The sequence below is a fragment of the Leptodactylus fuscus genome, chromosome 5 (assembly GCF_031893055.1).
Source record: "Leptodactylus fuscus isolate aLepFus1 chromosome 5, aLepFus1.hap2, whole genome shotgun sequence".
NCBI classification, from domain to species: Eukaryota; Metazoa; Chordata; class Amphibia; order Anura; family Leptodactylidae; genus Leptodactylus; species Leptodactylus fuscus.
Genome location: NC_134269.1, coordinates 160,826,329 through 160,853,681, shown reverse-complemented (window position 1 = coordinate 160,853,681; position 27,353 = coordinate 160,826,329). Strand labels below are relative to the sequence as shown.

At 39.7% G+C, this 27,353-nt stretch overlaps 1 protein-coding gene across 2 annotated transcripts; it reads left to right on the top strand.

Annotated features, from left to right (window-relative positions):
* Positions 1-2,161: 2,161 nt before the first annotated feature.
* REEP2 (receptor accessory protein 2) lies at positions 2,162-27,251 on the top strand. 2 transcript variants are annotated; one of them, XM_075274625.1, is made up of 8 exons: positions 2,162-2,339; positions 9,318-9,390; positions 12,221-12,297; positions 17,369-17,489; positions 18,797-18,910; positions 21,072-21,219; positions 25,330-25,469; positions 26,888-27,251. In XM_075274625.1, the coding sequence occupies exons 1-8, from the start codon at positions 2,308-2,310 to the stop codon at positions 26,960-26,962; spliced, it is 780 nt and encodes a 259-aa protein (XP_075130726.1). In that variant the 5' UTR covers positions 2,162-2,307; the 3' UTR covers positions 26,963-27,251. The 2 variants fall into 2 exon arrangements, with proteins under 2 accessions (XP_075130726.1, XP_075130724.1); XM_075274623.1 differs by having other exon boundaries at positions 25,312-25,469.
* The last annotated feature ends 102 nt before the right edge of the window (positions 27,252-27,353 follow it).

Here is a 27,353-nt window from a genome sequence, read left to right as displayed (position 1 = left end):
ATTTATGTGCTCTCTAGTACTTTGTGCAGGTGTATCTGTAGCACACTAGTCCTCTCCCTTTAATAACCTCCATATTTATGTGCTCTCTAGTACTTTGTGCAGGTGTATCTGTACCACACTAGTCCTCTCCCTTTAATATCCTCCATATTTATGTGCTCTCCAGTACTTTGTGCAGGTGTATCTGTAGCACACTAGTACATCCCTTTAATATCCTCCATATTTATGTGCTCTCTAGTACTTTGTGCAGGTGTATCTATACCACGCTAGTCCTCTCCCTTTAATATCCTCCATATTTCTGTGCTCCCTAGTACTTTGTGCAGGTGTATCTGTAGCACACTAGTACATCCCTTTAATAACCTCCATATTTATGTGCTCTCTAGTACTTTGTGCAGGTGTATCTGTACCACACTAGTCCTCTCCCTTTAATATCCTCCATATTTATGTGCTCTCCAGTACTTTGTGCAGGTGTATCTGTAGCACACTGGTACATCCCTTTAATATCCTCCATATTTATGTGCTCTCTACTACTTTGTGCAGGTGTATCTGTGGCACATTAGTCCTCTCCCTTTAATATCCTCCATATTTATGTGCTCTCTAGTACTTTGTGCAGGTGTATCTGTAGCACACTAGTACATCCCTTTAATATCCTCCATATTTATGTGCTCTCTAGTACTTTGTGCAGGTGTATCTGTACCACACTAGTCCTCTCCCTTTAATAACCTCCATATTTCTGTTCTCCCTAGTACTTTGTGCAGGTGTATCTGTAGCACACTAGTCCTCTCCCTTTAATAACCTCCATATTTCTGTTCTCCCTAGTACTTTGTGCAGGTGTATCTGTAGCACACTAGTACATCCCTTTAATATCCTCCATATTTATGTGCTCTCTAGTACTTTGTGCAGGTGTATCTGTAGCACACTAGTACATCCCTTTAATAATCTCCATATTTATGTGCTCTCCAGTACTTTGTGCAGGTGTATCTGTAGCACACTAGTACATCCCTTTAATAATCTCCATATTTATGTGCTCTCCAGTACTTTCTGCAGGTGTATCTGTAGCACATTAGTAGATCCCTTTAATAACCTCCATATTTATGTGTTCTGTAGTACTTTCTGCAGGTGTATCTGTAGCACATTAGTCCTCTCCCTTTAATATCCTCCATATTTATGTGCTCTCCAGTACTTTGTGCAGGTGTATCTGTAGCACACTAGTACATCCCTTTAATAATCTCCATATTTATGTGCTCTCCAGTACTTTCTGCAGGTGTATCTGTAGCACATTAGTAGATCCCTTTAATAACCTCCATATTTATGTGCTCTCTAGTACTTTGTGCAGGTGTATCTGTAGCACACTAGTACATCCCTTTAATATCCTCCATATTTATGTGCTCTCTAGTACTTTGTGCAGGTGTATCTGTAGCACATTAGTAGATCCCTTTAATAACCTCCATATTTATGTGCTCTCTAGTACTTTGTGCAGGTGTATCTGTAGCACACTAGTACATCCCTTTAATATCCTCCATATTTATGTGCTCCCTAGTACTTTGTGCAGGTGTATCTGTAGCACATTAGTCCTCTCCCTTTAATATCCTCCATATTTATGTGCTCCCTAGTACTTTGTGCAGGTGTATCTGTACCACATTAGTCCTCTCCCTTTAATATCCTCCATATTTATGTGCTCCCTAGTACTTTGTGCAGGTGTATCTGTACCACATTAATCCTCTCCCTTTAATATCCTCCATATTTATGTGCTCTCTAGTACTTTGTGCAGGTGTATCTGTAGCACACTAGTCCTCTCCCTTTAATATCCTCCATATTTATGTGCTCTCTAGTACTTTGTGCAGGTGTATCTGTACCACACTAGTACATCCCTTTAATAACCTCCATATTTATGTGCTCTCTAGTACTTTGTGCAGGTATATCTGTAGTATATTTAGTCCTCTCCCTTTAATACGTTGTCTGCCTTCTCCCAGCAGTGGTTGTCCATGAGGCTGTCAGTGTAGTCTCTGAGCCGTCCTGCAGCTGCCACCATAGCCCGCCCCATCCCTGACTGGTCCTACTTCCCCCGCGCTCAGCTGGTTCTGAGCGACATCCGATTTTTTTTTGCCCTCCGACAGTAAGTACCTCATCGCACCGCGGCCTTTAACACACAGCCCCACCTCCCGGATTGCTGCAGAGACTTTGCCTTTACGGATTTACCAGAGTCCGGGATTGTAATCCCAGCATCCCCGAAAAGGAGAGCTGTGTCCCGGGCATCCTGTGCTGTGACTCGGCCCGCTAGCCCGGGAGCGCCCGCTGGGCACAGGCAGGATGGTGTCCTGGATCATCTCCAGACTGGTGGTGTAAGTAGCCTATGTGTATATATATATATATATATATATATATATATATATATATATATATATATATATCTACATGTGTGCTGGCGGGGGAGGGGCAGGTGACATCTCTGACAGCTCACATATTAGCCCTGGACTGTGATGTATTGGGGAGGCTTTATGCAGTGGTGCTGTATACATGTATACAGTGCATGGGTCTCATCATGTCTGCAGGGCCTGATTCCTCATTCCTCATCACATATATATATATATGTGTGTGTGTATATATATTATAATTATTTTATTTTATATATAATTGTTTTTTGCAAATCCTCAGATTTTTTATTTTGCCAAGGGGTTATCTTCTATCTGATGACTTTGTGATGGAAATGCTGCGACATGTTGTCCGGAGAGGCCTCTTCACATAGCACATGGTGATGGGGGTGCAGGCCTCGCTGTATCCTCCACTGTGTCAGTATTAGGATAGGCTGCAGTTATACAATATACAGATGACAGGGCTGCTGTCTGTATCAGCCTCTCATGTCAGGCACGAAGATGGACTTGTATATGTGGACACAATACTGGGTTCATGTCTGTGGTGTGCCATAAAATAGACAGGGTGGCCGACCGTCTCTGGTGGGTCAGTACATGATGCACATGTCCACTACTCACCTCTCCTGTCATCTTCCAGGGTCACCACTCCTTTATTATGAGTTTACAGACATTATTGAGACTTCCTATTATATAAATCGTCTTCTGATCATATCCAGAACCTCCTCTTATAAAGAGCCCAAATCTTCATGGTTTTGAGCATATATGATGACACTTGAGGTATGGACCAAGTGTTTTGTGTAGAAAATCGGACAGGTGACTATGGCGAGTTGATGTGTCAGTGTTCACTGCGTATTCTGGTTGTTCTACTCTCGGACAGTACATGGATATTATTCTTGTGAATAAGGACTGATGAGGTATAATGTTATTATAGGTACATTGAGGGTTATTTAGCATTTCAACACATATTTTGTGCGATTTTCACTTGTACCTTTTACCTCTTGCCAATACTTGTATTTAACTTATCAAAAGGCATATCTGCATCATAAATCGTGCACAGAATTCACTGCTTGGAATCCCATGGCTGTCTGACATGATGTGATTCTATGATTTTTATACTCTATGTACTGGAGTGTATTTTTAGACTAGGCGCAGATTGTTAATAACACCAAGTAATTCACGACCCTTTTCCCGACATTTCAAAGTGTTGAAGAGAGTGAATTTTCTGAGAAAACAGGTGCAAATGAATAGTACATCTTACACAAGTCCTAAAAACCATGAAAAAGGGCAAAGTTAGACTACAAAAGGTGCAAATGGCTTGTTAAATGTGTCCTTATGTGTCCCCCATATATATGTACCTACTACGGCTCAATCCAGTGTACCCTCACAATGACCCTATGTGAAAACTAAACCTACAGATCAGAGAATACATTATAGGTTCAATATGGCTAAAGAATCAAAGACCTGTACAACAAACTGTCTGCATTTCTTGTCCATGAGCTAACATTGTTCTGTTCCATCTAAGGAGCCTAACAACAAAAATGGCCGCAGCACCCAGTCCATCACATGGCTGAAGCCAACAGCATCCAACAGATCCCATTGACTGTAATGAGATCTGTGCAGTGTCAGTCCTTTTATTAGTCCAAATAGTTCAACGTATTGTGTGTATCAGCTTCTGGGAACAGCTGATCAGTGGGGGTGTTGGTTGCCAGACACTTACTGATCTGATATTAGTGACCTATATTTTAGAATAGGTCGTCCATATTTTTAGCCAGGAAAACCCCTTTAATCTTGATCCTTCAGGTCTCAAAGTTGTCAGTAACTACATTTTAGTGGAGACATAGCATCTTTATTCGCAACGTGTGTAAGCATATAGTCAGCTATGTGACCAACATGGCATAATTGTATTGTCACTGTATACCCCTATGGAGCGGCAGCCCTCACAATTAGAGATGAGCGAACAGTGTTCTATCGAACACATGTTCGATCGGATATCAGGGTGTTCACCATGTTCGAATCGAATCGAACACCACGTGGTAAAGTGCGCCAAAATTCGATTCCCCTCCCACCTTCCCTGGCGCCTTTTTTGCACCAATAACAGCGCAGGGGAGGTGGGACAGGAACTACGACACCGGGGGCATTGAAAAAAATTGGAAAAAGTCATTGGCTGCCGAAATCAGGTGACCTCCATTTTAGACGAATAGTGGATTTCAAATCCGGGTCATATGAGAATTGTGAACTTTGTGACTATGAGACAGGGATAGCTGTACAGGCAGGGATAGCTAGGGATAACCTTTATTTAGGGGGGAATGTTATTAAAAATAACTTTTTGGGGCTCTATCGGGTGTGTAATTGTGATTTTTGTGAGATAAACTTTTTCCCATAGGGATGCATTGGCCAGCGCTGATTGGCCGAATTCCGTACTCTGGCCAATCAGTGCTGGCCAATGCATTCTATTAGCTTGATGAAGCAGAGTGTGCACAAGGGTTCAAGCGCACCCTCGGCTCTGATGTAGCAGAGCCGAGGCTGTACAAGGGTTCAAGCGCACCCTCGGCTCTGATGTAGGAGAGCCGAGGGTGCACTTGAACCCTTGTGCACCCTCAGCTCTGCTACATCAGAGCCGAGGGTGCGCTTGAACCCTTGTGCACACTCTGCTTCATCAAGCTAATAGAATGCATTGGCCAGCGCTGATTGGCCAATGTATTCTATTAGCCTGATGAAGTAGAGCTGAATGTGTGTGCTAAGCACACACATTCAGCTCTACTTCATAGGGCTAATAGAATGCATTGGCCAGCGCTGATTGGCCAGAGTACGGAACTCGACCAATCAGCGCTGGCTCTGCTGGAGGAGGCGGAGTCTAAGATCGCTCCACACCAGTCTCCATTCAGGTCCGACCTTAGACTCCGCCTCCTCCGGCAGAGCCAGCGCTGATTGGCCGAAGGCTGGCCAATGCATTCCTATGCGAATGCAGACTTAGCAGTGCTGAGTCAGTTTTGCTCAACTACACATCTGATGCACACTCGGCACTGCTACATCAGATGTAGCAATCTGATGTAGCAGAGCCGAGGGTGCACTAGAACCCCTGTGCAAACTCAGTTCACGCTAATAGAATGCATTGGCCAGCGCTGATTGGCCAATGCATTCTATTAGCCCGATGAAGTAGAGCTGAATGTGTGTGATAAGCACACACATTCAGCACTGCTTCATCACGCCAATACAATGCATTAGCCAGTGCTGATTGGCCAGAGTACGGAATTCGGCCAATCAGCGCTGGCTCTGCTGGAGGAGGCGGAGTCTAAGGTCGGACCTGAATGGAGACTGGTGTGGAGCGATCTTAGACTCCGCCTCCTCCAGCAGAGCCAGCGCTGATTGGTCGAGTTCCGTACTCTGGCCAATCAGCACTGGCCAATGCATTTCTATGGGGAAAAGTTAGCTTGCGAAAATCGCAAACTGACAGGGATTTCCATGAAATAAAGTGACTTTTATGCCCCCAGACATGCTTCCCCTGCTGTCCCAGTGTCATTCCAGGGTGTTGGTATCATTTCCTGGGGTGTCATAGTGGACTTGGTGACCCTCCAGACACGAATTTGGGTTTCCCCCTTAACGAGTTTATGTTCCCCATAGACTATAATGGGGTTCGAAACCCATTCGAACACTCGAACAGTGAGCGGCTGTTCGAATCGAATTTCGAACCTCGAACATTTTAGTGTTCGCTCATCTCTACTCACAATCATATATGTACCATCATAACAATACGTTTTAAAACCTATTCCTTTATGTGTTCCTTTGTGACCATACAATTGGTACATTGTGCACCTTGAAATTCTTATTCTGAGAAGGGATTCCCATTGTCTATAGGCTTTTGGATCAGGAACCAATACTTGTGGGAGTTAATGGTTGTAAGTGAGCCACTATTATTGCACTGATTTCCAGAAAACTAGCATAAGGTATAACATGTATCCTTATAAATGGCTATGTACTATATAGTGCAGTAGGTTATGATGTGATTTAGGGCTGGATAACTGAAAGCTGAGAAGGGTTTTATCCTGGATGGACAGCCTGTCCACACATACACCTTTAAGAAATATGAATGCCATAGAGAAGGTTGGGTCGCTGCCCATTTTCTATTTTTTTTATGTAGATTGTGAGCCCTATATAGGCATCACAATGTACTTTTTTTTTTTTCTATCAGTATGTTTTTGTAGAATGGGAGTAAATCCATGCAAACACAGGGAGAACATACAAACTCCTTGCAGATGTTGTTCCTGGCAAGATTTGAACCCAGGACTCCAGCGCTGCAGTGTTAACCACTGAGCCACCGTGATGCCCCATATCGCTGCCCATTTTCTATCCACAACAGGGGGGACATTCTAGAAATTTTCCAATATATTGCTAGGATATCATCAATGCCATCAATGCCTGTACAGGCTGCAGAACTATTGGAAAATTTACTCTTTCGTTGATACTGAACATATATTGTACAGGATTTCTATACTTTGAGGGGCTGCTTTGCAGGATTACGGTACTTCGAGAACCATTTCTTTTTTTTTTTCATGGGTCTAAAATGTTGAATTGTGGAAGTTTTCACATCTACCAGAAAAAAACATACATGTTACTGTATATGTTTATTTTTATTATTTTTTTTTTTTTTCTAAAAGAATCCAGTTACAGACAGATCCACAGACATAAGACGACTATAGCATGTGTTTCCACAGTAGGTTTAGAAAATACAATAGTGTTTGATAAAAACAAACCAAAAAATCTTTGACAAATAAGGTGTGCGTGTATATGGATTTTATTCACATAATTTTACATTATTGGTCAATATTTTTTATATATTCAGAATGGTAAAGAAATCATCTGAAAATATTGTATTTCTATTTTGTTCATCTGGTTGTTAGCATATTGTACAGTGTGTATACTGCACGTGTATTGCATATAAAGGAGTTAATCTGACGTGTTAGTAGCTGCTTCTCTATAGTCATGCGTTTGTCCTGTCAGCAGAAATTTTTGCTCGATCCCAGAAACTAATCTATTTATTATTCCGGTAACAGAAGACAGATTAAGGCTGACACTTCCTTCTCCGCCATGGTCATTCTTTAGTAAATCTTTATTAAACATGGGCCGGGTTATGTTACAAGTTTTCATGGGACACCTGGGCTAGTAAATACATTTTATATTGTGCAGCCTCTAGAACCATATAATGTGTGTGTAATTCAACACTGGTTTGAGGGACTTCTGGAGATAAATGTGAGCGGAACTAGCACATATCAGACATTTATGGCATACCTTGTGGATATACTGTAAGGCTGAGGCCGTACGATTCAGAAACGCAGCTTTTCTGTTGCAGTTTTTTGAACCAAAGCCAGGAGTGGGTTGAGCAGAAGGGAGAAGTATAAGAATTTCCTATATATTTCCAATTCCATTGGTAGCCATTCTTGACTTTGGCTCCAAAAAAACACAATAAAAAAAAACTGCATTTCCACAACGTGGGGCTTTAGCCTAAGGCTACACATTGCAGAAAAGCTGCTTTTTTTGTTGCAGATTTTGCTGAGGTTTTTTGAGCCAAACCAAAAAGTGAGTACAAAAGGAATGGAAAATATATAGGAAGTACTTATAGATCTCAATTTGCTTAAACCTCTTCTTACTTTGGATTAAAAAAATGCAGCAAAACCTGCAACAGTAAGGCTAAGGCCCCACGTGGTGTCCAGCAGTAAAAAAGCGTTGCGGGAAAAATTGCTACGGCAACATATCACTGTTCTTCCCGCAGCACTTTAGAAAATTTGCAGAGGTTTCTTCTGCGGACTTTCTGTTTCAATTTAATCCTATGGGGAAACCGCCAGTGTTTCTGTAGGTATAATTGACATTTTGGAAATCGTGGCAGATCCCGCTCCACGGTTTTTACTGCAAAGTGGGCATGGAATTCTCTAGAATCCCATCCACTTTGCCCCGACTGTAAAACACTGCAATTTATTTTCTCCCGGCGTTTCTGCCACAGGCAAATCGAGGCGTTAAATTTTAGGCTAAGGTCCGCGGGGCCTTAGCCTAAAAGCAAGTTTTTTTCAACGTGGGGTCGTAGCCTAAGGATATGTACATGCAGGAGTAAAACACTGCCAATTTCTGTTTGAAAACGGCGGCAGAAAACAAATGCACTAGGGCCCTGTGTTGCGGAAACACAGCAGGAAAAAAGTGCTGCGTTTTACATTACCTACAGTAAAATAAAACACCGCACTAATGCTGTGTTTCCAAAAAATTCAGCATATCAATTTTACCTGCGGAAACTCTTGTGTTTTCCCTATTGCTACAATAAGGACAGAAAAAAACGCAATGAAAAACAAGATGCGTTTCCACAGCGTTTTTTTCTTAGCTACATTCCGTATTGAGGGGACCCATAGCCTAAATAAAGGTGTTAGTTTTGTGGATTTTGCTATGGATTTGGTGCAAAGTCCATGACATCCACAATGAAAAGTTGCAGCACTTAATTGGTATTCTGCGGGTCTAAAATCTCTACCATAGGTGTATTTCCACTAAGGCTAGGTTCACAGCTTTGCCTGCATTCCGTTAGGGGTTTCTGTCCCCAAATCCACTTAAGAAATGCGTAGAGGGAAGTCCAGCAAGCAGGGTCTTTTCTTTGTGCTTTTTTCCCTTCATTTTTGAGGTGGAAACCCAGAGATCCCTGCAGATAACCACTTTTCAAGCGGATTGGGTTTCCGTTTTTTCGGGTCCACAAGCAGACCTGAAGAACGGAATCCTGAACACAGGTGTGAACCTAGCGTAATATATATGATAATAATCCAAATAATTCTGCGCTGATCCTTTTCTGTATTGTGTAACTAATATTTAATAAGATCTCTTCACCTTTGCTGCAAAATGCTGCATAAAGTTCTCAGTCAATTCTGATCAATTGGTTTTATTCTCTTCTTTATCTGTATTTTTCTTGTTCTTTTGTAGGCTGCTGTTTGGCACTTTATATCCAGCATACTCTTCATATAAGGCTGTGAAGACAAAAAACGTTAAAGAATATGTAAGTTTTTGTGCGTGCCGTTGCTGGTTTGTGATCTCATATAAATGGATGTACTGTACATGGCTGTTGTCTGGAGTGAGGCTAATTCACATTATCCATTTAATTAGGATTATTACATTAGCTTTGCAGTCCTACTATCTGTTGCCAGGTCTGTAGAGGTTTCATGCCATGCAGTGTAGTGTATAACCAACCCAATTTCAACGCAATGTTTAACCAATGTATAAGTTGGAGAAAAAAGACAGACATGGAGTGCACATCCCAGTCTTATACATTGATCTAGGCTTCTCAGCAAAATCTACAAAGATGAACATGGGATTCTTATTATACATATTGATCAAGTTGTATAAGCCCACCAGCCGCTTCACGGTGACCTCCTTATAGTGGGTCTCTATTCTACTTGGTGCGACGCTGCTACTGTGGGTTGCTCTCCTTATGGGCGCTAACAACAACCTACCTCCAGGCTAAGCCCCCAGACTCTGGGTCACCCCACCCCACAGGAATGGCAGACACCATGCACTAAGTGAACAGTTCTCAAAAGATTCACCTTACCATATGGCCTCAGTCAGAGGACAGAGAAGCATTAGATGGATCCTTTATATAGTCTTCTGAAAACTTATAGCCAACCCCATTTAACCTCAGGACTTACCCGCAGGTCTGACGGGCTTCAAGCTAGAAAAATGTAATGTGATCTGTTCTGATTTACCTGCCTTATTCTAAGGAGAGGGCGTCATGACTGTAATGTCACATTGCGATATCACATCTAACATGTATAACTCATGCAATTGTGATGTGTTCTGTGACACAACCACAGTTTATAGACAAGTTGCACTCCTTAAAGTGCGATTTTCTTAGGCTATATAAACATGTTCATATGGAAAATCCATAGAATAGAATTTTTCAATCAGATTTGCTTAATCTCGTGTGCCCTATGCAAAATTTTTTCCCACACAGAATTTGACATAATTCGCAGAAGGCAAATTTTTTGTGTGGATTTTCAATGGGGATTTCACATATTTAATTGGCATGGGTAAAATGAATACCAAAATCCGCAATAAAATCCACACAAGGATTTACCATAGATTTTCATGCACAAAATCCTCAGCAAACACTTGCACGTGCAAAGCCATTTTGGTGCAGACGTTTCTGATCCATTTCATACATTCCAGTTGACGTTACTTTAGCACATGTATGGATTATGATTTTCTGAAGGATATGATGCTGTTGCGTCTAGTCATGCTTGCATTCAGATAATGTGCAATGATGGACAAGTTGTAACAATGTGTGTATAATAATTTGTAGCTATGGTTGTATACAGGTTTGTACAAGTGTTGCTGAAGTATTCGGCTTGTAGACGAGCGTCTATACCTGATACAATATCCACTGCTCAGCTAGAAGTGTTGGATATTACACTGAATTAACATATGGAGTGAAAATTAAGTTTTGGTTTTGGTTTTGGTTTTGTGGCAACATTTTTGCTCGGAGTCAGAAGTGTCATAGGATGTTTTCTACTTCCAATGAGTCTTTGTATGTGTTGTTTGTGGACCCATAGACTTTAATGGACTGCAGGAGGGATTAGGTTTCTCAGCCTTCATTTTATAGAGTTTTCATTTTCTAGAAACACTTAATTTAATAGTGCCCTAGTGTGTTGTAAATAGGTATTCCTGGAATCAACAGATAGACTTGAGCATTGCTGAAATTGACTTTGGAATACAATTTAAATTGTCATAGCAGATTTGCATTTGTGAAGCACCTACTTCATGCATCCCCATTCACAGGCGTCAGCTGTCAAAATAGATAAAAATAGGACGTCCTTTTTTCTTTCTTTCTTTTTTTTTTTTCTTTAAAGCCGTCCTTTTTCTTTTTGATGGACTGTATTCCAATAGACTCTCTTTGTTTTCACTTGGCTGTTTTTCATGATGGTGTGAAGAAAACTTCATCATCTAAGTCCTTCTTCAGTCATGAAAGTAGGGAATCCCATGTCATCTTCTGAATGGAGCTGCCGTTGCATGCATGTGCAGCTGGTCCATTCTAAGTCTATAGATTATGCCTTATGCACACAACCAACATCCATGAAGTCTGTTCTTGGCCTTATGCACATGCATATGTGGTAGGATTGGGGAATTAATCGAAAGATAACAGACATTGAAAGTAAACTTAACTGACTGATTTTTTTTCAGTTATTTTGTATCCATGCCAATCTGTCTCATGGTATTTGTTGCAGGATATATCACTAAGGCTTGGTTCACACCTGCACTCGGTCTCCGCTGGGGGATTCCGTTCCCCACTCCGCTTTAAAAATGCAGAGAGAAAATCCTGCAAGCACTGTTTTTCTCTGCGCATTTTCGCCCTTTAAGTGGATTAGGTTTGGGGACCCCAAGAACGGAAATTCAAACGTAGGTGTGAACCTAGCGTAATACTCTATTCAATCAGTATTGCTGATACATGAATAACCAAAACCAAAATTTATTGCTATAGCTTGGCATGCACATAGGGGGCGCTGCATGAAAAAAAAGAGGAGTGTCCTAAATGGCCATCTTGTTATCATTTTTCACTGTCATGGGGATAACGTCTGAGAGCTGTACATGTCTCCTGCTGCTCAGAGTATAGACACTGTATTATATAGTAATGCGGATTCTACAGTGTTTTTGCATTATTTTTATATTTTTTTAAAGCAGTGTGTGAATGGGATTTACTTAATTATTATCCGGTGCACTAGTACTGTATATCGCATCGACCACAGCCATAGTCTTATAATATCCCATGATTTTTGTGTAAAAAAGGCTACTGAGCATTAAAGGGAAGGTGCTGAGTAATATATGGCTTCTTGCAGGTAAAATGGATGATGTATTGGATCGTATTTGCCTTTTTCACGACTGCAGAAACGTTAACTGACATCATCCTCTCTTGGTAAGTAGCAAAAAAGCTTACACCTACAGGGGAGACGTGGGCACTGCTCTGATGTTACACAGTCCACAGTCATAAAACGATGTAGTCATTTTAGCCAACATTAATTTCAAGGGGGTTTCCAGAGAAAGAGATTGTATTAACCATTATACCAAGACTACACTGAATATAAGGCAATAATGTTGTAGTATCTGTGATGCTGGACAGGAAATGCATCTTTAGTCAATGATTGGGCATAGCTGGTTATTGCATCGGGCATAGATTCACTGACAATGTATTTCTATATGTCAGAACCTTAACAGTGTTACTAGCGGTAATATAGCTATTTTCTTGTGCTCTGCTGATCAATATTTAATATGACTGGTTTACCTTAGAAAACCCCTTTAAGACTAATGTCATTTATTCACATATGTTGCGATATATTTTTGATTGCATGCGCCCTACTTGATAAATCAGTCATATTATACATTATATCACTGCCTTTAAATGGAAATTGCAATCTGGGACATTTATGGTATATCTTAAGGCTCTACCTTGTTTCAGATCTGTCTTGAGACCTGGAGACCCCTTAGCCCCGATCTCACAGTTGCAGTGAGCAAAGAGTGGGTACACAGCAATGCCTCTCTCCATTCACTTCCATGAGAGTTCTAAGACTTCTGAGCAGGGAGGCTGAACTTTTCTCGAAAGTCCCATACAAGTGAATGGAGGGAATGGCACTATTCTTAGCTGACCCCTGTTCTCATGATTATTTATTTATTATGTTTACTTGTATAGCGCCATCATATTCCGCAGCGCTTTACAGACATTGTCAGTCACTGTCCCATATAGAGCTCACAATCTACATTCCCTATCAGTAGGTCTTTGGCGTGTGGGAGGAAACCATAGTACCCGGGGGAAACCCACACAAACACGGGGAGAACATACAAACTCCTTGCAGATGTCATCCTTGGTAGGATTCAAACCCAGGACTCCAGCGCTGCAAGGCTGCAGTGCTAACCACTGAGCCACCATGCTTCCCTTTGGGCCGGGACCCCATGTTGTGAAAATGCTGTGTTTTACAGTACCTGCAAAGTGGATGGGATTCTGGATAATCTCATCCACACATTGTAGAAAGAAATATGCAGCGGCAATTTAAAGAACGTGTCATGTCAGTTATACCTACAGAAGCGCCGGCTGTTTCCGTATAGGTATAAAGGTAGAAAGTCCATAGAGTAAAACTTTTAATTTCATTAATGTTTCTAAATCCTAGTTAGCCAAAAATAAGTATGTCACAGAGATTAGACACTATTTTGGAGAAAAAATAATCAACGGGAAGAAATACATTGGAACATGTGGACTTGTCTTTGTACTCTGCTGTATGTTTCGAGCATTGCTTGTCCTCCTCTTTTATTGGGTTTTGGAAAACCGGCGAATCAATGCGGTGCATTATCTTGACAGAAAAGTGCACTATTTCTGACTGCATAATGCTGTAATAGGATGATATTTTCCAAGAGCAGGTGGAAAATGAATTCTCAAGGGTAAGATATGTACACAGGGTCGTGTTACCACTTCATGGATCATTGGAGATGCTTTTATTAAGCACTGGAAAATAGACATGCAGAAGTAAACAACTAAAGACGTCTCCTAGAAAATCCTGCAGACAGAGTATTAACCGTGTCAGCACTAAAAGCAGACATGAATGTTTGGTGTGTGCTTTGAGGATCGCTGGAGTCAGAACATTACACCATTTCTCCAGGCTGGACTATGGCCCCATCTGTAGTGGTATTACTATTATATTTCTTTATTTTGCCTTCAGAGATGATAGGCTCAGTTCACATCTGTGTCCGGTATTCCGTTTGGGGAGTCCACTTGGGGAATACCGAACGCATTAAAAAGCAACTATAATGGGGTCCGTAGGTTTTCTTTGCGGTGTCCGCACGAATCAAGCAGAGAGAAAAGTGGTGCTTGCAGTACGTTTGTCCCCACATGATTAGTGCGGACACCGAGTGGAAAACACACGGATTCCTTTATAGTCTATGGAGGTCGTGTGGTTTCAAGGACAACATCTGCAAGGAGTTTGTATGTTTCCTCCAACATTCTGATAGGGAATTTAGATTGTGAACCTTATATGGGACAGTGTCTGTAAAGCCCTGTGGAATATGATGGCGCTATATAAGTAAGCAAAATAAAACAGTGCATCAGAAAACTAGCATATGTATGTCAATACCTTTGTCACATGTCTTTAGTATGTTAGGCTTACATGTCAAGAGATTTTCTTAACATATAATGGAAGCTCCCACATAGTGTAAACCTATTTCTATTCAACTTTCTGTGCATAGTCTGAAAATAGCTAAATGGGTTCACATCTTTTATCTCAGACCAGTTGTGACCTGCATATTAGAGCAAAGGTGATCGGTCTTTTCAGTCATGTGCTGGGTGTGAGACCTCTACTGTGAGGAAGTCAAGCATAGCCAGTATTGTTAGCTAAATTCCACTTGTCAAGTCCCTTTAAAGGAACATTTACATGTGTCCTACTTGTTCTAATAAGGAGAAGCAGTTCATCTATTCTAGGCCATATATTCTCTACGGGTATTGGATTAATAATGAAATAATACATGGTTAATAAAGAGTATTATGGCTTATTAATGGGGTTGTCCCACTAAGAATATAATATCTATATAAATATATTGCTTGTTCATAAGATATATGTATGATCACTGGGGGACCCACCCGTTAAACCTTGTATTGAAATTAGTTTATTTGGTTTTGTTCACAGAGGTATTATGGCTTCTGTTTTTACAGGATATGATACATCTGTGATAATCGGTTTATTTAGCTTGCTTGTATAGCACCACCATAATTCCGCAGCGCTTTAAAGATATTGTCAGCACTGTTCCATAGGGCTCACAATCTACATTCCCTATTAATGTTTTTGAAGTGTGGGAGGAAAACCGAATACCCCGAGGAAACCCATACAAACTCCTTGTAGATGTCATCCTTAGCTGGATTTGAGCCACTGAGCCACCATCCTGCTCATGTTTATGATATGTCTGATTCATATATTAGGGGGGGGATTTTTGCATAACCATTTTTATTTTATTTTTTTATTAATTTTTTAATTTTTTTTTTTTACAAAAATTGGTTTGTTTGTTTTTTAAATTATTTTTTAATAGACGTTGTTACTTTTCTGAAATAGGTGTGCGTTTGTGTGGGTGGGCAGGGCTTACCATAGTTTTCTGGTTTGATTTCATTTATACCAGAATCTGGAAATTATAGCTCAAGTCCACAACGGCTCATAGCTATATTCAGATCTATGCCAGCTTGTAAATTTAACTTGACCACATAGAGGACCAGAAATATGCCTAATATATTGCTTATACATATTCCTCTTTATAAAGTTTGCACATCTCACTCCAGGACTAGTGTGATGAATGGTAAGCAAATAATCATAACCTTCAAAGAAAAGTAAGGCTCCGTTCACATCTGTATTCGGGGATTCCGTTCCTCTCTCCGCATGAAAAATGGAAATCGTGCGGAAACCACACGGATTTATTATAGTCTATGGGGTCCACCAGTTTCCTAGATTAGGATTTCGTTCGTGGGTTCTCCAAACGGACCCCTCTGAACGGAAACTCGAACGCAGATGTGAACATAGCCTAAGAGGTGTGCTGACAAGTATCAGAGTGGACTCTACCCGTAGATGGCTGTAGGAAGACATCTCACTGTTTTATGTATCTTTTCTTACATTTCCAGTGCGAAAGGTTTAATATTGGACCATTGACTCAAGTTGGTTATTTACACATCATTAGCATAAGTCTGCTCACTGAGGCTTGGTTCACATCTGTGTTCGGTATTCTGTTGGGGACCTACACGAACGGAATACCAAATGCATTAAAAAGCGTTGAGCAATGAAAGCACACGGACTTCATAGACTATGATGGGGACCGTGTGTTTTCTACGGTGTCCACATGAGTCATAAGGAGAGAAAAGTACTTCAAGAACTACTTTCCTCTCTGCATGATTTGTGTGGACACTGCGCTGAAAACACTCGGACCCCATTATAGTCTATGGAGTCCGTGTGTTTTCATTGCTCACCGCTTTTTAATTAGAGATGAGCGAACACTATTCGAAACAGCCGTTTCGAATAGCACGCTCCCATAGAAATGAATGTAAGCGGCTGACACGCAGACTTTACCGACAGCCAGCCGCTTATCCCCCTGCGTGCCGGCTATGTCCATTCATTTCTATGGGAGCGTGCTATTCGAAAAGGCTGTTTCGAATAGTGTTCACTCATCTCTATTTTTAATGTATTTGATATTCCGATTGGGGTTCCCAAATGGAATACCAAACGCTGATGTGAACCAGGCCTAAGACTCTCACCAAGTAAAATAGGTTTTTAGCGGGCTGAAAAACTTCCTTGTATGTGGTTAAAAAAATGTTTAATCCCTTACGAATGTTGGTTCCCGAAAGCTTTTCAAAGTGTAAAAAGCTTCCAAGTTTAGCAAAATAATTTTACACGTGTGTAATTTAGGCCACGGCACATTACCAGTCAATGCAGATGACATACAGATATTATCTGTGTGCTTTTTGCGCTTTTCACGGACCCATACAGTTAAGTGAATGATGCTGGATGCGAAACAGATTCACATATCCTGAGCTTTTACGTTCTGGCCTTATGGCCTTAAAGGTGACAATCCTAAGTTTTTATAGCTAGGGTTCTTAACTGTAGGGAGTGCTGTGTGTACCTTAGTGCTGATCATGAATTTGGTAAATGGATGACCCACAGAGGGCAAGTAGATGATATTTCTTATAACAGTGGTCACAGTTTATCACTATACATAGATTCTGCTATTGACGCCCTAAACCTAAAAATATGTTGTATTGCTTGAAGAGACACCTAGAATGTTTTTGTCTATTTCAAGACTGCACTTTTTTCTCCTCCATATTATACTTTCTACACCTGTTGTTTTTATAGGTTAAAATTTCCTTTTTGTTAAGCAACTTCATACACTAGGCGTGTACCTTGAATGTATTTCTCTGTAATGTAACAAAGGCGTGTTTATATAGCGGCAATTTTACTTCTTCTCTTTTTCAGGTTTCCTTTTTATTTTGAGCTAAAGATTGCATTTGTGATTTGGCTCCTTTCTCCCTACACTAAAGGCTCTAGCGTATTGTATAGAAAATTTGTGCACCCAACACTTTCTAGTAAGGAAAAGGTAAGTTTACATTCTTTGTCTTAGCTTCCTTGTTTTTTCATTTTTCTATGACTCACAATATTGGTTTTATACTTGCGCATCTGTTTGTAGGTGATGGTGGGTCTATGATAACTATCAGGTTGTCCAGTGAAAAAGTTTTATGAAAATCTAAAAGATGTGCCCATGAAATGGAGAAAAGTCACTAACACTGTATCTCACGCCGGGCTTGGTACAGATAAATGTACTTCTATTGCATAACCTCAGATCTGTTTTGCCTGCTAACAATGGCTCACTGGGAACGTGATGGGTTGTGTTTTAGCAATTGTCAAGACCTCCAGAACTTGAGCTAAGACGCTCTGCTATTACGAGTAGAAGAGTGACTCCCTCTAGGACATCCATATGGCTTAACCTTTTTGCAGTTCTCAGTTTTACTGTTTTTGACTTTTAATGTACAAACAAAGCTAAACTACAACATAAAAAACAAAATGATCTCTTCATACCCATATATTTTTTTGAAACGTTGTCAAAATGCTAATCATCATTTTATACATACGGATACCTTCACACTGTATTGAGTCAATGTTTATGTTACTGGCTACAAGTTTTACCAAATGAGAAAGGTATATGTACCACATTGAAATAAGCTTAGGTCTTGCATACAGATCTCTATAGAATGAGTAGAAATCGTTAGACATCTGTGAGAGTGCTAAGAATATGCAGCTCTTAATAAAACCGGCTGTATCTCTGGCTGTATCACAGCTTGACCTACAATGCTCACATTCAGGAGGTAAAAATTGAAGCTCCAGGGCCCCAGTGAAATATCTGTAATGGTACCCCTACCTATTTTATTTAATTTTGAATAGTGACAACTGCTACCTCTGCACCCACTGTAGTTTCGACCTTGCCTTTGTGTTAAAGCTTTAAAAGAAGCTTAAGATTGTTTCTCTAGCTGCTATACGGCCTTAGATATAGCCATAGCAAGAACATGTCTTATACATCCTTGGTTACCTCCCAACCAGGATATATGAGGTATGTCTTTGGCAGGGAAAGAGTTAAATTACATTTAACTGGCATGTAAGGTTTATTCCCATTATTCTTCTTTTTCAATCATATATATAAGTGTGAGCCAAGAAGCTCTCCCCAACCCCATTTACATTGGTAAGTTACTGATTCCCATAAAATGGCATCAACGTTCTGGGGGTGCTGTGGTTTTAACATGTAATGTAGCTTTTGTACAATAGAGAAAGAACATGTAATACACTGTGTCAGATTTGTTAGTTTACTGCAGTTTGGTTTGAAATGACTAACGTTCCTAAATGTCTGTGTAGGAAATTGATGAGTACATCGCTCAGGCCAGAGACAAGAGCTATGAAACAATGATGCGTGTTGGCAAAAGGGGCTTGAATATTGCTGCGAGTGCGGCTGTAACGGCAGCTACAAAGGTAACGGAGTAGTTTATCTTACAGAAAAATCACATTGGTTATTTGAAATGTGTTATAGTATATTGTTTTACCGTTTCCATAATAATATTATTATCAGCATTTTCGTTTTCTTGATAAATTCTCCTCATCTTGGGTTTGTGGGTTGGAAGATATGTAGGAAAATATGATATATCATAGAGAAATATAATTGTAAAACCTTCCGGCATCTCTTTACAGTTGATATATAGGCATAAGATTTTAATGTAATTCATTTAGAAAATTAGTTTGTAATATTAGGTTACATTAAAACTGCAAAAAATTTAAGAAAACCCCTTTAAAGGTTTTCTCTACCCAGCTTAGTGGTGAGTGTGTTAAGTCTTGATTTGTTGGGTACGACTATGAAAGCAGGAACCTTCTATGGTCTGTAACCATCCATGATTTGCTTGTTCTTGGGTTATCTTCTCATATATGTAGTGTCTCTGCTTGGTAATCTCACTACAATAAGGATGGTTTCTGACAAGTTCCAGATAATAGAAAGCTCCTGCATTCATGGTCATAACATCATTCAAACTTTTATGTTAAAAAAAAAGTTTACTTTTAATTGTCTACAAAATTATTTATGGCTATGCTCATGGGAAAACCCCTTTAATATAATTCAGTAATTGTCTGCAAGTCCTGCTGGTTGCTACTGGTATTTGTTAAGCTGGACGCCTATAAAGGGTTTGTACCAGGACATGCTTGCTTTTTCCCAGAAACAGCGCCACACCTATCTGTGGGTTGTGACTGGTATTGAAAGTCTGCTCCATTCACTTCAATTGGGATTTATGGTGGCATAATATAGACCTTAAGTAATACGGCCATGTTACGGCCATCTAAATGAGGTCTTCAGATATCCATAATCCATCTTTATTATAGCCACAAGACCTGGACCCCAGCCATTTTACTGAACTAAACCTAAACTTGGTTTGGTAGGACTGTGGTGTGCTATGACCTTATTACAGCCGACTGATGGCGAATTATAAAGTCATTTCTCCACATAGTTAGAAATGGTCACTGTAATAAGATACTTGCAGCTAAGTACACCTTACAGTGGAAGTAATCTTTTGTACAACTTTTGTGGAAGTTTTTGTGTCATTAATAAATTTTGTAGTATATTTTTATGAACCCATTTTGGTTCCTTTCTGTGAAATCCTGAATCTCTTTATTCTTCTTCTTGGTTCTGTATTGAGAGCTGTTGTTTCTGCCACTCACTGAGTAACTGTGTATGTCCTATAAGGCCAGGGCCCTACGGGTCGGAAACGCCGCGATTTCCGCTACGGGAAAAATCGCAGCGTTTTCAGTACTTGCAAAGTGGATGGAATTCATGGGAATCCCATCCCCACTTTGCGGAAAAAATTGCGGCACAGACACGCTGCGATTTCCAAAACCATTGCGATTTTGAAAGAATGAAAGGAGAGAAACAGGATTGTACAGAAAGGAGACAAAATCTGTTAATAAAGTATATTACAAAATTTATTAATAACACATACTGTAAATCCAAATGATAATCAATAAAACGTAACATTTAATAAATATATGAAAATATGATTTCTAACACAAATACTGGCAGAAAATCAAGTTTCCCAAAAGTTTATTTATAATTTAAGCAAAATCTAGATTTTTCTTTTTTTTTCCCCCAAATTACATGTTGAGACTTTAGCAGTGCTTTTGCTATATGTTCCTCCTTTATGAACTGTTTGGACATGGAAGTTGACTGGACTTGTGTATCTTATTCTTGGTTCACACATAAGTATGCCATCTGTCCGTTTGAATTCAGTTTGAGACTAAAAACTGACTGATGCACATACTGATTGTATACTAACACTTTTTTATACTGATAGCAAACGCTGTCCGCCCCCTAGAGGACAGATAAGGGGATTAAAAGTAGCAATTGTAAACAAAGTAGAGATAAGGAGATATAATAAATGTCCATATAATAAATTATCTCTACTCTGTTTACAATTTTCTACTTTTAATCCCTTTATCTGTCCTCTAGGGGACGGACACGTTTGCTATCAGCATAAAAAGGAGTCAGTATACAATCAGTATGTGTATCAGTCTGTTTTTAGTCTCAAACTGAATTCAAACGGACGGATGGCATACTGATGTGTGAACCAAGCCTTAGAACCTGTTTATTTCTCAGGGTCAAGGGGTGTTGTCTGAGAAGCTGCGGAGTTTCAGCATGCAGGATTTAACTCTGATACAAGATGAGGACACCGTGCATTTGCAGAGCCCAGAGCCTCGGTTACGCAGTGCATCCAGCGGACTGGTGGAGACGCTTGTAGATCAAGGTAGAAACTTTGTTCTGAGTCAGTCATATAGAAGCTCAATGAACCTTTGATTCATTTGCATAATAAGAAGTTTGGTTTAGGTTAGCAGGTTTTGGGGATTTCCTGGGCTATGAGATAGCTGCTGACATTTATTTCCGTTATTTGGCGACATTATTTGGCTCAAAAAGCCATTGTACACTGTCCAGTCAGGTTCACTGACATATAAAGTGCATGCAGCTGCTTGGATATATATATATATATATATATATATATATATATATATATATATATATATATATATATATATATATATATATACACACACATAGGGCAAGTGCAGAGTACTTGGAATGGGACTGGATTCAAGAAATAACCTACACCAGAATTCAGTGGCATGGTGTCGTATAAAAGTAGAGGTCAAGGCACATAAAAAAAGGGCACATCCTAAAATGATCATTCAGAAATTGTAATTTGATGTCAAGTGTTCACAATTGTGATTTTGACATTGGTCATAATCAAACAGCCCTATTATGAGTGTATGTTCATATGTAGCAGGTTTGTTGCAGTAATTTATGCGTGTAAATATAGACCTATTCAGGTTTAAAGTAAGCTATCTCTTTAATAAATCAACTGAGTGTGAACATACACGAATAAGTTTCTATTAGTATTAACATTAAAGTATCCCATCTTCTTTTTAAGCTTGAAAACGTATACGGCCTTTCATTATTTTATGGCAAAAGAAGTAAAATGTATTTGCGCAATAAGAAATGGTAGTCATTGTTTTAACCCTCTCAATATAGAACATATTATGCAGTGTGAATGTCGCTTCATGGCGGATTGCTTAAAATATAGTCCGTTGTTGTTCCAATAATAGCGACAAATAAGGAAAGAATCCTTGCAAATTTGTACATTAATAATGAACAAGACATAATTATGTCAAACTTAAAAAAAAAAAAAACTACAAAAAAATGTGCATGTTAGCCTTTATGTTTTCCATAATGAAGATAAAATACTCTATATAATAGACTATATGAAATATATCACAGTCTGTATAAAAAAAAGTTTCTAAAATAACCACAGAATATAAAATTCAATATATTTGCCCTTTGCAGGACACTGACTATTGATTTTGTCTGTAGGGTTTCTAACGCTGTCATTTGTCAGACTGTTGTTCTGCTGATATTTGGAACAGTCTTGCATGCTTACTGTGTAGTGTAAATTATACTTCACTTCATAGCTTGACAGAATATGCCTTTCATCTGTTAAGTTCCCAAAATCAAAAAAATCAAGCAGCAGTTCTGTAATAGGATGAGCATATTTTATTGAACCCCATGGTCTGCATTGTATGTTCTTATATATGTATGTGTTATAGATTTTGCACGGAAAACCTACATCAATTGCAGCCCAGCATTGCACAGATATTTTACAGCAGAATCCACCATCTTTTCAGACTCCAAAGTATAATAATTGGAGACCCGGAGGGATACAAACATAAAAAACAATGTTACTTACCTATCGCCCGCTTCGCTGCAGTCCTCGGTGGTGTCGGCCATCATCTTTGACGTCTGGGACGTCACATGACCCGGGACCTGCGTCCCAGGTTATGTGACATCAGGGAGCGTCCAGAAGTAGGCTCAAACCTGCCCGGAGTGTGGAAAGGTAAGTAACATGGTTTGTTATGTTACCTTACCTCTCCTGGACCTCCAATCATTATACTCGGGGCTCTGATGTGAAGTCATTTAGAAATGAGTATAGTTATATACAATATATGTGTCATAGTCTATAGAAATATCTATTGAACAGAAATAACATTACACCTTTTCTTTCTCTTCCTGCCTCCATGGATTCTGTGTAAGTTTACAATATAGAGGATTCATTTAATGTGTTAATCTGCCTGATCTCATCTGGTTTATTGTACATAAATATGAAAGAAATTCAGAAATATTAAAAGGTATTCTTATATGAGAAGAGGCATTAACGTGAACATAAATATTAAAATGAAACTTTGGCTCCAAAATAATATGGTGTTCACTGAGAATCCAATTATGTTTGATGGACAGAATTGCAACAGATTCTGTAGGGGACGGGGGGCACCGGCAGCTCATGTGGAGGTCCAGATGCACTTCTGGATAGTGGTCATCCCAGCTCAGGGAAGTAGACTACAAGAAAAGTCATTGCTTGTTTTTAACTTGTGATTGTGATTTTCCCCTTCTGAAAACAGGCTATGTGTCAGTATAATATACTAGGTAGACTTTATATACTGTAGGCACACTGGGCGGCTGAAATGACCTCTACATACAGAGTTGGGACAACCATTATCCCTCCTGCCTGGGTCCCATCTTCTCAATCTGCAGGGGCTGAGGTTGCTACTGCATGGGCACATATCCTTGGCTCATAGAACTAAGAAAGCTGTATTGCAAGAGCCAGGTAGCAGGTGACTGACAGGACCCCAGGACAGGAAAAAATAAGAAGCAAGGGCTAGGTAGCAAGATACTACCGAAAAATAAATCTATACAGGTGTAATTTTAGGATTTTGGGATTGAGTGACAGGTAATATTTGCATGAGGCAACACATTGGCTCGGTGGTTAGCACTGCAGCCTTGAAGCACTGGGATCCTGGGTTCAAATCCTACCAAGGAAAACATCTGCAAGGAGTTTGTATGTTCTCCCCTTGTTTGCTTGGGTTTCCTCTCACACACCAAAGACATATTCATAGGGGAAAAATATATACATACAGTATTTGCATGTAGCTTTATAGTGGGGCCCCCAAAAAGAATTTTATGTGTGGGTCCTAGGCACCTCTGTCCAACATTGAATGTATTTCACAAACTATAGTGACTTGCAGGGGAGATAATGAGGCCTCTCGGACAATGGCACTATATGGATGCCGATGGATAGACCCAGACAAGTTCAGAGTGCATGAAATCTTAGTGTTTCTTTAGCAGGGACTCTCTACTACATCCCAGCAATGGTTTCTAAAGTTTTATTTTTCCTTTGTTAGTATTTCTTAGTGGTTTATATTAATAAAAATAAGTTGACCTATTAATGCAGCAAGTAAAGATAGACAATGATGCTGTTGTCACATAACGGAGCAAATATTACATGTTGTCCTCTTGCAGTCGGCTTTTATTGCCACCAATATTCTGACAGACCATCCTTATAATTCAGAGGCGCTCGTGTCCTGCGGAGTAGGACCCACCACTCCCTCCGTTTCTTACAGCCATTGAAATACCTCACTAGCAAGGCTCTCCGGCCCGAAGATGTGTTATGATCTATTTTAGTCTCTCAGCACAAGAAGAGAGTTGGATATTTCTGTTTTGGGATACATTTGATTGTACTTTACTGACATTTTTATGTTTCCATTGAAACCTGTGTTACATAGTTATGTTTTGGCACTTTACAGCTGTCTATATGCCCTACACAATAATGGTGTCAAAGACTGAACAGTGATGTAAGTTAGATAAAGCCTTTCTTGCTATTTATAGCATAACACTTCGCCCTCTATAGTACATTGTGACTGTCACTTATGGTCTGTAAACCTTGTTTAGAGGCCAAAGATTTCCATCTGCAGTGCTGTCTTTTCCCTTCTGTTTCCTTAAAGTGTACCTCCACTTATAAAAAAAAAAAACGTATAAATAAATAGTGCAGGCGAATGTAAGAAACTTTGTAATATATCTTTATTAAAGAAATATTTTTCCTTTTTTGGCTGTGTTACTTTTTATATGTAAGTCTATGAAGAGTGGAGGGGAAGTAGGAGGCTGTTGGGAAAGACACTTAAACAATTATAATTGTTGCTGCTACATAGTGAGCGAGGGAGAAAACTTTTGATACAGCTATATCTTCCAGATAAAACGCTACACTTCACAGAATGAGGGAGGAAATACATGAATTAAGCAACCAGAATTAATTTTTTAAATTAAGATTCAATACAAATTTTCTTGCATTCACATGCACTATTCAGCTATGAAAAGTTGTTTATAACTGGAGGTTCACTTTCAGGACTCAGCAGATGTCTTCCATGTAGTACCACCCTTGAAGTCATTCAGATCTACAGATTTAGTTGAGATTTGCACCAGCTGTATACTGTTCCTGACTTTTGCAGTTTGTCTACAGCCCAATCCAACGGTTCAGCTTCTGAAGAACAACGACAAATGAAATCAGATGCCGATCAGTCAGATGTGAAGTCGGAACCATCAGATGAAGATGCTGTTGAAAAAACACCAAAACGTACAGCAAGTGTCAAAAGTGTCAAGAAAGTTACAAAAGTTGAGGTATATGTTGTGATATTTATTCATTCTTGTATATTTCCTTCATCGAGTACTATAGGGATTTATTTATTGCACGAAGAAAAGGTGTTCTCTTATGGTTTAGAGAAGGAAGGTTTTAAAGGGAGTCTGACACCAGAACCAACATATTATCCCAGCCCTTCAGACGGGTCACAGTCACCTGAATTAAACAGTGTGTTCCGCTTGTGAATTGGTGCCTCCGTTGCAGATAGATCACTTTTTTTTGGCAATATGCAAAAGAGCTCCTTGGATTAAAGGGTGTTGCCTTGCTCCAAAGCGGCAATTCCCTCGTTGTGATATCTCCGCAAAGGAGTCAACGATTCACAAGAGATGGTACCATTTGATTGCAGTGACCCTAACCTATCTATCTGCAGGGCTGGATTCTGGGGAGAAACTCTCTAATTTCCTGGAGATCCATCTGCATTGGGGAAGATAAATCAGACTGGTTGGTTTTAGCCTCCCCAATCTTTTATTCCCTAGGGTTATAGGTGGCACTAGAAGTGTCCGGCAGCCACTTATCCCAATTCACCTATGGCAGTAAAGATGTGTGCTTTGCTGACCTAAGGCCTTATATAGAAGACAGTGCCATTTTGTACTGACCTAAAGTTTGTGAAAGTAGCTTTGTCGGTCTGTTGAAAGGACTTATTGACAGTGAATGTTGGCCATGCGATAGCTGTTTTTCAAGCGCCCCTTATACTTAAAACCCATGGATGTCTATTAGTCTATTCACATGGTCCTATCTATGTCCGTCAAAATGGCCAAAGATAGCACATGCCATATTCTTGATGTCTATGGAGAAAAAAACCATACATTGACATTCATGATTTAAAAACATCCTGTCATGTGAATAAGGACTAAGAATATTGTTTTTATAAAAGAGTTGCCTGGCTGACTGCTTAAATGGGAATCTGTCAGGAGCAGTAGGAGCTGAGCAGAGATAGATAGATAGATAGATAGATAGATAGATAGATAGATAGATAGATAGATATAGATACTGTGGGAAAGGATTCAGTTTACATTGTCATTTATCCATTTATATATCTGCTTATTCCGGGTTTAGGAGTCAAGTCTGCTGTCCAGTTACTGACAGTCGTAAAGGGAAGGCTTATCACTAATAAATCCGCCCACTGGACTCCTAAGCCCAGAGCGTGCAACAATTAAAAAGAATGAATGACTTACAAGTCATATAGATTTTCTGTAAAAATTCAGTTTCAGTCTGCTCAGCACCTGTTGCTGTAAACCATCTTGCATGCAGATCAGATTTTGCAGTTTGTAAATACCTAGATTTGGAAACCAGTGCAAAGAAGAAGTGAAGGTGATTTGTAATATTTTACGATCCTTAAAGACTATCTATTTTTGGACAGTGTTATCTAATATGTCCAACATCTGTATTTCTAAAACAGCCTCAAGCCAAGAATTTAAAGGCACGCCCCAAGAAGAAAACTACAGGGACCACTGTGCCTGGAGAGTCGGCATGAAAACATGTCTTTCTGTCCAGATTTTACCTTATACGCTGCTGAATTAAAACTCTTTGGAGGACTGTGTGCTTCAATAGCAACAACTACTACTTTTAGGATCACTCCACATCCAGGGGTCAGTATTTGAGAGAAAAGCTGTTTATTCAAATTGCATTATTATATATTTGACCGAGCTACACTACAACGTGCGATTATCAGATGGTGCTGAGATCCAGATCCAGTGCTGTTCTCAATGGACAAAAATCAGCAAAATTAAGTGAAAAACTGCAACAATAGAGATAATGAGTCCTATAAATACAGACACAGAAGTGGTTTCTGCAGTTGCTCCCCAGGCTGCTGCAGATCTATTATCAATGAGACTTGTGTGAACTACTCCAATAGGTGCTCAGTA